This window comes from Triturus cristatus, chromosome 1_1 (assembly GCF_964204655.1).
Source record: "Triturus cristatus chromosome 1_1, aTriCri1.1, whole genome shotgun sequence".
Classification (NCBI taxonomy): domain Eukaryota; kingdom Metazoa; phylum Chordata; class Amphibia; order Caudata; family Salamandridae; genus Triturus; species Triturus cristatus.
In genome coordinates this window covers 942,117,682-942,131,084 of record NC_140579.1, presented here as the reverse complement: position 1 = coordinate 942,131,084, position 13,403 = coordinate 942,117,682, and the positions used below count along the sequence as shown (strand labels likewise).

Here is a 13,403-nt window from a genome sequence, read left to right as displayed (position 1 = left end):
GGAGATCCATCACCACAGACAGGTGGGTCAGAGAAATTGTCCAGTCGGGTTATTGTCTAGAATTAACATCCAATCCACCCAACATACCCCCAAGACACCGTCCTATGTCCGCAGAGCACTTGGCATTATTGCAGCAGGAAGTACTAAGTATGCTGCAAAAAGGCGCCATAGAAATCGTGCCCGTAGACCAACAAGGATCAGGGGTGTACTCTCTGTACTTCTTGATCCCAAAAAAAGACGTGTCTCTCAGACCTATACTGGACCTGCGACCTCTCAACCAATACATTGTCAGAGCATATTCATATGCTCGCCCTCCAGCAGGTTCTACCGTTACTCAGTCAGGGAGACTTCCTAGCAACACTGGATTTGAAGGATGCGTATTTCCACATACCCATACACCCATCACACAAAAAATATCTCAGGTTCACTCTTCAGGATCAGCATTATCAGTTCAAAGTACTCCCTTTCGGAGTAACGACGGCGCCCAGACTCTTTACCAAATGCCTAGCGACAGTGGCTGCACACTTAAGAAGACAGCACATTCACGTCTTCCCTTACCTGGATGACTGGCTTGTTCAGGCAAAGTCAGCCCAGCAGTGTGCCAGCCACGTCTCCCACACCATTCACCTTCTTCACAGTCTGGGATTCTCACTAAATTATCCAAAGTCACACCTTCAACCCGCCCACGTACGGCAGTACCTGGGCGCGACCATAGACACGCTGGCAGCCAAAGCTCAGCCAAACTTGGTGAGGATCAACAGCATGCAACTGCTGATAAAAAAGTTCAAACCTCAACACTCCCTTCCAGCGCGAGTGTTCATGCAGTTGATAGGCATGATGGCCTCCTGCATCTTCATAGTCCCGCACGCAAGACTACATATGCGCCCGCTTCAGGAGTGCTTGGCACGTCAATGGAATCAGACTCAAGGACAGTTAAAAGACCTAGTGTTGGTGAGCGGTCGGGCATACAACTCTCTGCATTGATGGAATCCACAAAACCTTTGCAAGGGCCGACCGTTCCAAGAGCCTGTTCCACAAATAATACTGACAGCGGACGCGTCTCTCCAGGGATGGGGAGCTCATGTACTCAATTACACAGTGCAGGGACTATGGACAACACAGCAAAAGAAGATGCACATCAACCTTCTGTAACTGATGGCAATCTTCCAGGCAATGAAGGCATTCAAACTACACTTGTGCAACAAAGTCGTGTTGATCGCACGGACAACATGACTGCCATGTACTACATACAGAAGCAGGGAGGAACACACTCCACAGTTGTCTCATCTGACTCAGAGCATGTGGAAGTGGGCTATTCAGAGGAACATATTCCTCATGGCGGAACACCTCCCGGGCAAGGACAACCAGATGGCGGATCTGCTCAGCAGACACAGCCACCAAATGCACGAGTGGGAGCTACATCCGTCAGTACTCCAACCGTACTTCCAGCAGTGGGGTCATCCAGAGATAGACCTATTCGCCACAAGGGAGAACGCAAAATGCCAAAGCTTTGCCGCCAGGCTCCCCCATCCACAGTCGCAGGGCAATGCGATATGGATGAACTGGTCAGGCAGATTTGCGTACGCTTTTCCCCCAGCGCCATTAATACCGCTAGTGGCACGCAAACTAAGGCAACACTCGATTACACTCATCCTGGTTGCTCCAACATGGGCACGCCAGCCATGGTACACCACATTTCTAGAACTTTCCGTGGTACCGCATCAAAGACTACGGCTAACGCCCAAACTTTTAACACAGAACCATGGCGAAATTCAGCACCCAGATCCGCAACAGCTGAACCTGGCGATCTGTCTCCTGAAGTCTTAGAGTTTGGCTACCTGAACCTGCCTCCAGAATGTATGAATATCATCAAGGAGGCCAGGAGACCCACGACCAGAGCTTGCTATGCGGCTAAATGGAAAAGGTTTGTCATTTACTGTAAAAACAATGACATTAACCCACTGGATGCATCCATTCAGAACATCATCTGTTACCTGTTAAACTTATACCGATGCATGCAATCTGGCATACAGCTCCATCCGTATACACCTAACCGCAATAGCAGCCTGTCTTCAGAACAGGCAGCACCTCTCTTTATTCAGAGTGCCTGCCATCAAAGCCTTCTTAGAGGGACTCAAAAGAGTGATTCCTCCGACACACCCACCAGCACCGGTGTGGAACCTGAATGTGGTCCTCACCAGATTGATGGGTCCACCTTTTGAACCTCTACATTCATGTGAGATTCAATTCCTCACCTGGAAAGTAGCTTTCTTAGTGGCAATCACTTTGTTAAGAGTTGGTGAACTCCAGGCACTAACCATTCAAGAGCCATTCATACAGGTTCACGCAAACAGAATTGTACTACGTACCAACCCCACATTCATGCCTAAAGTGGTATCGCAGTTCCACATGAATCAGAGTATTGAACTGCCGGTTTTCTTTACAAATCCAGAAAATGTCGCAGACAGAATGCTCCATACACTAGATGTAAAGAGGGCCCTCATGTACTATATAGACAGGACAAAGGATTTTAGGAAAACAAAACTGTTCGTTGCCTTTTCTCCACAACACAAGGGCAACGCCATTTCCAAAGCAGGGATAGCCAGATGGATCGTTAAATGTATTCAAATTTGCTATGAGAAGGCTAAACGCACATTAACGATTCCCCCAAGAGCCCACTCAACACGAAAGTTAGGGGCGTCCATGGCTTTCCTAGGTAACATTCCTTTAGAGGAAATATGTAGAGCAGCCACATGGTCCACTATACATACATTTACTAAACATTACTGTGTAGATGTACATTCAAAACAGCAGGCAGCTGTAGGACAGGCTGTTCTTAAGACCCTTTTTCAGACTGCTGCAGCTGACACGGGCAGCCGCCGCTAATGGAGGGACTGCTATATAATCTATGCACAGATATGAATTCAGCAGCCCACGTGCCTCGAACTGAATATGCTACTTACCAGTATGCATCTGTTCTTGGCATGTAGGGCTGCTGACATTCATATCGCCCACCCTCCTCCCCGGCGCCTGTAGCGGCTGCAGTACTCAGAATTTCTGTATAGCACGGTCATCACTTCCTGTATCTACTCCATCACTGCCACAATGGCGAAAAACAATCTAAGGATACAGAGGATGCCCATGTGCACTGTAGTCCAGGGGAGGAGCCACCTATCTCGTGATACTTCGAAGACTCTTCCAGGACAACAATGTGCAATCATCCGGACCCAACACTAGGCGGCGATCTATGCACAGATATGAATGTCAGCAGCCCTACATGCCAAGAACAGATGCATACTGCTAAGTAGCATATTCGATACAGAGCCACTTTCTCACACCAGACACTCAGCGTGCAAAGGCAGTGTGTGTGTTAGTGTACAGGGCCTCTAAAGGTGGCACAATGAGTGCTGCAGCCCTTAGAGGCCTTCCCTGGTCACCACGCCCTGGGTACCTAGGGTACCATTTACCAGGGGCTGACATGTGGCCAGGGTTTGCCAATTTGGGTTTTAGGTCTTTAGGGAAGGAACATAGGCCCTGGGCACCTGATTGGCAGGAGTCCAGTGCACACTCGGTCAAAGTACATTCAGCAATTCAGCAAAAAGTGGGGGCATACCATGCAAGAAAGATGGCACTTTCTCACAATGTGAGCTGTAGATCACATGCTTTACTTACTCGTGCCATCTAGTGTTGGGTCCTGATTTTTGCAAGTTGCTGGTCTTCAAAGAAGACTTTCCAGTCACGAGGTAAGGTGACTCCTTTCGGTGATAGTGCACATGGACATCATCTCCATTGTTAGATTGTTTTTTTTCCGCCATCTAGTTCGGACGTGTATTGTTGCGCTCCGGTTCAAAACTTTTCTTCGGTTTCCCCTTGGTGCACAATCCACTCTACCTGCGTTTTGATTGTTTTGTACCCGTATCTCACTTCTCCGCGTATCGTGTCGGTCGAAGAAAATTTCTATTTAGTCTGTAAAACTCGTGGAAGGCTGTCCGGCCTAGCCACGTCGGTCCACCTCGCAGTCAATGGAACTGACTCCATTTAAATTCTGTCCTCTGTGCCACGCAATGTATCCGTGCACCGACTCACACAGAGTATTCAACTTGTCATCTCTAGAGCACAACGAAAAGGACTGCAAGGCGTGCAGACCGTTTTGATCCTAGAAAACTCTCCGCGTTCGTCTGGCTCGAGGTCGTGAAATGCAAAGCCAGAACATCGAATACACGCTGAACATCTTCGGTGAAGGATCTGAGCATGGAGAATTCGATGCACAAGTGGCCGAAGAGGAGCAGGAAGAGCAGGCCTTATCCTTGCCGGAATGGAACTCTGAGTCGGAAGAGGACATACTGCAATGTCCCGTGAGTACTGAACACCCTTGCCCCGAATTCCAACTCAAACTAAGCATAAGGCTTTGGTTCCACCTCCGGACCAAGGTGGGCACTGAGATGATGTTTCTGACGGCCGCTTCCTGCCTCGCCACCAAAATACATTGGGATGCCTTCCGACTCAGGATTGAGTTGGCCAAAGTGCGCAACGCCTTTGAGCTCAAAGCTAAAGTCTGCTTCGGAGCCGAAACCCTTGACACTGAAACTGAAAACCGCTTTGAAGCCGAAACCTTCTGCACCGAAAAGTCATTCCATCCGGTACCGAAATGGTAGGTGCCGAAACCAAAAGATGCTCCTTCCAAGCCACAGGATCCTATTTTTGACTTCTCACCTTCCAAATCGGATCCTAAACAAAAGGAACTTTACATTAATCCTGATACAGGACATCTTCTTAAACTGCCTCGCGAACGCAAATTTGAGTCAGGACTTAAAATATAAAATTTCCTTAAAGAAGGTCGGAACTAACCCTTCTCCTCCTCTTCCACCAAGTTCCCCTACACCTTCCCCAACATTAGAAACATTACCTATCACACCACAAATCTCTCCACACTCTCAACCTGATGACGATTTTGGGATATTCAATTACCTGTAGATCCTTGGAAAGACTATACTATCGATCCACCTACAGATAATGACCCAGACCTTTACCCTGCAAAGTCTTCCCCTCCTGACGAAAATGTAGGTTATGTAGAACTACTTGCTAGAGCTGCACAATATCACGTGGTACAGCTACACAAAGAATCCATAGAAGAGGATTTCTTGTGTGACACTTTGAGTAGTACACACAGTTCTACTTGGACTCTCCCTATGCTCAGAGGCATGATGAGACATGCTGATAACATTTTCAAGGACCCTTTTCGTGCTCGTATGCTGACTCCCAGAATAGATAAAGTATAAGCCTGCTCCGTCTGATCCAGTCTTCATTAAGGGGCAGCTATCCCTAGACTCGCTTGTTGTGTCTAATGCCCATAAACGGGCTAATTCACAAACCTCTGGGGATACTGCCCCTCCTGACAGAGTCAAAACTAATAGATGCCTCTGGGAAAACTAATAGCTGCCCAGGCGGCAAATCATTGGTGCATTGCCAACTCCCAGGCCCGCTTTGCTAGGTATAATAGAGCGCATTGGGTCGAAATGGAGCAATTGCTCCAATATCTCCCAGATGAGAACAAAGCTAAAGCACAGGATTTAATACAGGAAGGAAAGCTCATCTCTAATTCCTCTATTAGATTTGCCTTAGATGCGGCTGACACCGCAGCCTGAGAAATTAACACTGTGTTACTTAGAAGACACGCCTGGTTGAGGATTTCTGGTTTCAAACCTGAAATCCAGCAATTCATCTTAAACACGCCATTTGATAAAGAGCATCTCTTCGGGCCTGAGGTAGAGCAGGCATTATAGAAAATGGAAAAAGATACCAAGGTAGTTAAATCTATGGGAGCTCTACAATCTCCTTTAAACTGGGGCTCCTTTCGTCGCTCCTTTTACCATGGGGGGTCCAAGATCACATCCTCAGGCACCAATGTTTACTCGTATAAAGGCAGCAATCAATCTTCCTCCACAAGAGGCTTCTTTAGAGGAGGATACAGATGAAACCGCAAAGGTAGGGGCAGAGGTTCCACACCCCGTAACTCCCCTTCCCCCTAACGAGCAGGGACTTACCTACCATTCCCCTGATCATTTAACACTTGTCAGGGGCGTCTTCTGCAATTCCTCCCCATTTGGCAATCCATAATAGACAAATGGGTGCTAGGAATTAGCCAACATGGTTATTGCCTGGAGCTTACCACCAATCCTCCAAACATTCCACCTCGTTCTCACAAGCAGTCACCAGAACATTTACAGGAAGCCCAGTCTCTCTTGCTTAAAGGAGCCATAGAGCTAGTACCATTACAATATCAAGGGTCAGGCGTTAACTCCCTGTATTTTCTAATTCCCAAAAAGTACGGCTCATGAATACCTATTCTGGTCCTCCGGGAACTGAACTATTACATACTGTCGAACAATTCCACATGGTGACACTTCAACAAGTGCTCACACTTTTACAACAGGGCGACTTCATGTCTACTCTCGACTTAAAGGTCGCATGTTTCCACATTCCAATTCATCCTGCTCATCGCAAATATCCCAGTTGTGATAGCGGGTTAACATTACCAATTCAAAGTACTACAGTTTGGAGTCACCACTGCTCCCAGATTATTTACCAAATGCCTGGCAGTAGTTGCAGCTCAGCTGAGAAGAAAGCACATCCACGTTTTCCCCTACCTGGACGACTGACTCAACAAAGCCGGTGCTTACTAGAAGGGTTTCCAACACACTCCATCCACAATTCACCTACTACATCAACTAGGGTTTACAGTGAATGCTTTGAAATCCCATCAGCAGCTTTCAAACACACAGCCTTATCTGGGAGCCACCATAGGCACACAAAAAGCTCATGCCTCTCCCAGTGCAGCCAGAATTCATAGTATTCCGTCTCTCCTCACTCAGCCCAAACACTCATTACCAACCAGAGTCTTCATGCAGCTGCTGGGAATGATGGCGTCTTGCATCATAATTGTCCCCCATGCAAGACTTCACATGCGTCCCCTTCAAGAATGCTTAGTAAGTCAGTGAAATCAGTCGCAGGGTCGATTAGCCGATCTATTGTTGATAGACGGCCTCACTCATCGCTCTTTGCAGTGTTGGAATCCACAATATTTATCCAAAGTGCAACCCTTCATCGACCCTGTTCCACAGACAGTGCTAATGGCAGACGCATCGTTCACTTGTTGGGGTGCTCACTTAAAGGATCATACAATATAACGCTTGTGGAGCCCAAACCACAGAAATCTCCATGTAAACCACCTAGAACTGCTAGCAGCTTTTCTAGCGCTCAAAGCCTTTAAAACTCACCTTGTAGGCAAAGCTGTCCTAGTCTGCACGGACAAAATGACAGCTATGTACTATATACAAAAACGGGGACACACACACTCCAACTGTCACGCCTAGCACAAGCCATTTGGAAATGGGCCATTCACCACAGATTTTATCTCATGACAGAACATCTCTTGGACCTTCTTAGCAGACAGAGAAAGCAAATCCACGAGTGGGAACTTCATCCTCCGGTTCTCCTCCCCTACTTTCAGGAATGGGGATTTCCTCACATAGACCTGTTTGCCACAGCAGAAAACGCAAAATGCCTAGTCTTCGCCTCCAGGTTCCCACACCCGCTCTCCAAAGGCAATGCCCTATGGATGAACTGGTCAGGGATATTTGCCTACGCTTTTCCGCCTCTCCCACTCATTCCACTGGTAGTTCGGAAGCTCAGGCAAACATCCCTCACACTAATTCTAATAGCTTCCACATAGGCCCGTCAACTCTGGTTAATAAATAATAATAAATCCGTATTTGTAAAGCGCGAACTACTCACCCTTACGGGTCTCAAGGCGCTGGGGACCATCATGGAAATTAAGTGAGCAATTGCCAAGAGTCACCTGGTGCTGAGCTGCTGCGGAGCCAGGGATCGAACCGTAAACCCAGTGTTCCGAGGTCAGCTGCCCTAGCCGCTGCACCACACCTCTCCACACTCTACTGGAGCTGTCAAAGGTTCCACACCAAAGCATCTCACCTCCAGTCTCCTCATTCAGAGCCATGGAGAAATTAGGCATCCAAAACACCAAGGAACTCAACCTGGCGATCTGGCTCCTGAAGTCATAGTTTGGTTATTTACACCTACCACCAGACTGTATGAATGTCCTAAAAGAGGCTAGGAAGCCTACTACCAGGGCATGTTATGCAGCAAAATGGAAGTGTTTTGTTATCTATTGTAACAATAACAATATCAGTCCTCTCTATGCTTCCGTACAGAACATCATGTTACCTGTTACATTTACAGCAATCTGGACTAGCCTACTCATCCATTCGCTTCGATCTGACAGCAGTAGCTGCATACTTACAAAACAGACAACACTTACCTTTATTCAGAGTACCAGTGATTGAAGCCATTATGGAAGGGTTAAAAAAAAGTGATACCACCAAGAGTCCCACCTGCACCAGTGTGGAACCTAAATATAGTACTTACAAGGTTAATGGGTCCACCATTCGAACCAATGCATAGGTGCCAATTACAATTCCTCTCATGGAAGGTTGCTTTCCTCCTTGCAATAACTTCACTGAGGAGAGTTGGTGAACTCCAGGCATTAACTATACAAAAGGCCTTCTTTCAGCTTCACAGAGAAGGAGTGGTTCTTCACACGAATCCTAAGTTTCTCCCTAAAGTAGTTTCTGCCTTTCATATCAACCAATCCGTTATCTGTGTTCTTTCCTCAACCTGATTCTGTAGTGGAACGAGCTCTACACACCCTTGATGTTAGAAGAGCTTTACTATATTACGTTGAAAGAACAAAATAATTTTGCATGTCAAAGCAACTCTTTGTTGCTTTTGCTCTACCACACAAAGGCAATCCCATATCTAAATCAGGCATTGCTAGATGGATTGCAAAATGTATCCAGAAATGTTGTACAAAAGCAAAGAGAACTTTGATAATACCCCATAGAGCGGATTTCCAGTCGTAAAATAGGGGCTACTAAGGCTGCCTTGGGGAATATTCCCCTAGCTGACATCTGTAAGACAGAAACGTGGTCTACACCGCACACATTCACCAAACATTGTGTAGATGTGTTAGCGAGGCAACAAGCTAATGTAGGCCAGGCAGTACTCAAAACACTGTTTGACAACTACTACAGGTTAGCCACCGCTCTGAGAGCATACTGCTGTATAGTCTATGCAAAGCAGGTGATAAACAGCTCACATCCCTCGAACAGATGTTACTTTCCCAGTAAGCATCTGTTCTTGGCATTTAGAGCCGTAGATGCATATGCACCCACCCGCCTCCCCGGTCACCTGGAGTTGTTGCAGTTCTTAATTTACATTCATACGCATGGACATCTCTGTTCTACACTTACAAACTCCATCCTCTGCGGGGAAAACAATCTAACAATGGAGCCGATGCCCATGCGCGCTATCACCGAAAGGAGGAGTCACCTAACTTTGTGACTGGAAAGACTTCTTCGAAGAAAAACTACTTGCAAACATCCGGACCCAACACTAGAAGCAGGAGTATGCAAAGCCTGTGAATCTACAGCTCTACATGCCAAGAACAGATGCTTACTGGGTATGTAACATCCTTGAATGAGATGTGGCCAATATAGCCTACATTAAGCTGTCAGAAGATTAAAGTTTTCATTATATATGTATTTTGTAACAATTGCTGGATCATGCATGGGCCGAACAGTGGGGCGGTTATAGGTATAATTTCCCCGCCTTTATTGCTGCTAACCAAACTCAAACAACCTGAATTACATCCAGAGCAAATGTCACTAGAGCAGATAGCAGACATTTCATATCAAGTTAGATACCAGGGCTTTTTGTCTTGCACTACTAATTAATTGCCTGTAATCTGGCATGAAATTAAAGCCTTTTAAACTTGGCCTAGAGAAATTAGATTAAACAAGCTTTAATTTGAGCATAAGGTGCTATAAGGCCCTGAGTTTTCATGCATTGTGCACAAATGTTCTGGGATATCGCAGTGTAAGGACTGTTGAAAACCTCTTATGAATCTATAAAAGAAACCAATGATTGAGAACTGTACTTACAAGTAAGTAAATGTTTCTCGTTGATGAATGTTTGTCTCCATATTTTCCCAAGTTGAGTTTTTGGTGGCTAAGTACATAGTTGTTGACTACATATTCAGTACTAACATTGTTGGTAAATGAACAATCTTATGTTGTTAGGCCAGCAGTCCTGCATTATTTTGAGTTTCGGCTAGTTGTCTGTGTTCTCCAGATAAGCGGCGGTTGATAATTTATTGTTGGGTGTTTCTTTGTACAGGTGCGACCTTTTACTCTCGGCCAACTGATGGAGCTTCTTGGCAGGACAGGTGCATTTATTGAGGAAGGATTCTGGATTGACAAAATCAAATCACATTGTTATGTAACGGTAAGCATGGGTTGTCTCCTGCACTTTGCATTTATGCACGTCTTTATTTTAAATTTGTTGATCTTTGTGCCCATCACTTTCCTGCCACCACCAATGTATCTGAGCTCTGGACAGACCTTCCTTTTGCTGTGTTGGAGGGAAAGTTTGGTGTATGTTGTATTTTCCATCAAAACATAGTTTGGCTTCTAGCTCTCCCATGGTCAAAGTGAGAGGTGAATATAGTCTCCATTTTCATTCAGTGCATATACACAAGCCCTCCCCCACCTCCCGTGTGGTGAGGTTTACTTCAGTTCTCCGACCTGGGATCTTTCATATTCACATGGTGGAATCATTCCTTTTTGTCAGAATGGGAATTGTGAGGAAATGGTGTGGTTGTGCAACCTCACCATGTAATATACTATTCGAGGCATAAGAGTTGCAGAATACATACTTGTGCATAGATAGCCATCTGGTGTTGGGCTCGGATGTTTGAAGTTTGTTGTTGTCTTGGAAGAAGTCTTTGTAGTCATGAGATAGGTGTGAGCATGTGCGTCAACGCCATCCTCAGATTGTTTTTTTTCCACCATTGGGTTTGGATGTGACTTGCTGCGCTCTGGTTCGGTGCCGGGTTTCCAAACGTTTTTTGACGCGCAACCACCACTCAATGGTATTGTTTCGTAAATCCTCGATTCTGGTAGTCTACGCGGGCTGCTGGGCCTATCGACACCATTCGGGCCTTCGGCTAATGGTAAGGACTCCATTTTAAAAATGGCTCCAGTGTGGAGCTAAATTTCCACACAGTGATCACCACAAGGTCTGCAACCTTTGTCTATCGCCAGAACACGTAGAAAAGGATTGCCAAGCTTGCGCCTCTTTTTGATCCAAGAAAACCATCCGTGATCGTTGAGCTCGACGACACGTTATGGCGCAACAGGCTGCACCGGTGCCAGAAGACATTTTCTATGAAGGCTCGATGTTCCAGAGGTAGAGGATTCGGAGGAGCTCGACATAGTCCCCGAAGCTGAGGACTCCGACTCCGATGACCACATCACTCCAAGTCAATGAGCGAGTACAAACGTCCCTACCCCACCCGAAAAACAGAAGGCTCCGGTCAAAACTTTGTCTGATGGCCTTAGTCGAGACCGAAAGAAAACTTCAGAAGCCCCGCCTCCGGGCCCGGCTCCGAAAACAAAGGAAAAGCCTTCCAACAGCTCAGGACTGAGCAAGTCGCATATCAGTACCCAGAAAACACCTTTGGTACCGAAATCGGGGATACACATCTCCATTACGTCCAAAAAGGCTTCGGCATCCAACCCTTCGGCACCGAAAGAAAAGTTCTGTCTCGGCACAGACTTCAAAGCCAAAGGAGCACAAGACTCCTCCTACGGCTACAGAGACCAAATCAAAGCCACGCTTGGAACCGAAAAAATCGGCACTGAAAGGAGACAAGCAGGAAGAATTGTTTCGCCCAGATCCTGTCGATCCAAAGCAAGAAACATTACATGTGGACCCTAAAACTGGCCATATTGTTAGTCTTCCAATAAAGAGGAAATCCAATACCTCACACACACCTCTGCGGTACCTGTAAATAAGAGACTTTGCAACTTCACCCCTGAGACCCTCTTCTCCTATTCTTCCTACTAAACCCTTGTCTCCTGTACACTCTCTTATACACTCTCCATGCTCACCCTTACCACCACAGGATGAGGATGATTTAGGGGATGGGGGTTGGACACGGTAAGGATCCCTTAGATGACCCAGATGATGACACTACCCCACCACAGGATGCATGGGACGATTACGATGATCCCACAGATCCTCCAGACCTTCCTGATTTAGACCCATACCCAGCTAAGCCATCCCCCCCCCACAGATGACAGTATAGGATTTAGTCAGCTCATTAATAGGGCTGCGCAATATGGAGGAAGACTTCCTACTGGACACTTTTCTCAGTCACAAAAAGCAATACACACATTGCCAATGCTCAAAGGTGTGATTAAACATGCACCTGACATATTTAAAGACCCTGTCAGGGCCAGCATTCTCAATCCTCAGATTGATAAAAAAAATATACGTCTGCCCCTAAAGATCCAGTATACATCAAAGGACAACTCCCCTTAGATTCTTTAGTAGTGTCCAATGCAAGAAAACTTCAAATTCCAAAACCTCTGGTGATGCACCACCCCCAGATAGAGTCCAAACTGCTGGATGCATCAGGTAAAAAAGTTGCCTCCCAAGCAGCTACTTGCCAGATATGACAGTGCTCACTACGATGAGCTTGAAGATCTTATCCAACACTTACCTGACCAATACAAGGCCAAAGCCAACGATCTGGTCCAGGAGGGCAAGTTAATTACAAATGCATCCATCAAATGTGCCCTCGATGCAGCAGACCCTGCATCTAGATCTATTAACACCAGTGTCTTACTCCGCTGACATGCATAGTTACGCATTTCTGGGTTTAAACAGGAAGTGGAAACAACTATTTTAAATCGGCTGTTTGATCAAGAACACCTGTTTGGCCCAGCTGTGGACACAGCTCTAGAAAAAATGAAAAGAGACACACTGGAAAATCTATGGGAGCATTACAATTTCAGACCACACAAGGTTCCTTTGGTCGCTCTTTCTATAGGGACGGATCCAAGAACATTGGCACAGACACTAATTTCTCCTACAAGACTCCTACACAAACATCCCCCAACAAGGGATATTTTAGGGGAGGTACAGAGGAAATAATAACAAAGGTCGAGGTAACAACAACCGAACCTCCCCTACTACCAAGCAATGACTTCCCTCTGCTCCCTCCAGACCATTCCACTCCGGTCGGAGGAAGACTATCACAGTTCCTACCTGTCTGGAACTCCATCACTACAGACAGGTGGGTAAGACAAATTATCCAGTATGGTTACTTCCTGGAACTTACCGCAACTCCCCCAACTATACCACCCAAACATGCAATGTCCAAAGAACATCGAACGCTACTCAAACAAGATCTATCACTTCTTCAGAAGCATGCAATAGAACTAATTCCCCTCCAGCATCAAGCCACGGGGGTTTACTCC

The 13,403-nt window shown here is 46.3% G+C and overlaps 1 protein-coding gene across 7 annotated transcripts in view; it reads left to right on the top strand.

Annotated features, from left to right (window-relative positions):
- LOC146871323 (apoptotic chromatin condensation inducer in the nucleus-like) overlaps positions 1 to 13,403 on the top strand; it is a 929,701-nt gene that overhangs the window by 533,139 nt on the left and 383,159 nt on the right. For all 7 annotated transcript variants that reach the window (XM_085650820.1, XM_085650821.1, XM_085650822.1 and 4 more), the window contains one exon: positions 10,255 to 10,362. In XM_085650820.1, coding sequence (XP_085506946.1) covers positions 10,255 to 10,362 — 108 coding nt within the window. The remainder of the gene's footprint in view (positions 1 to 10,254; positions 10,363 to 13,403) is intronic.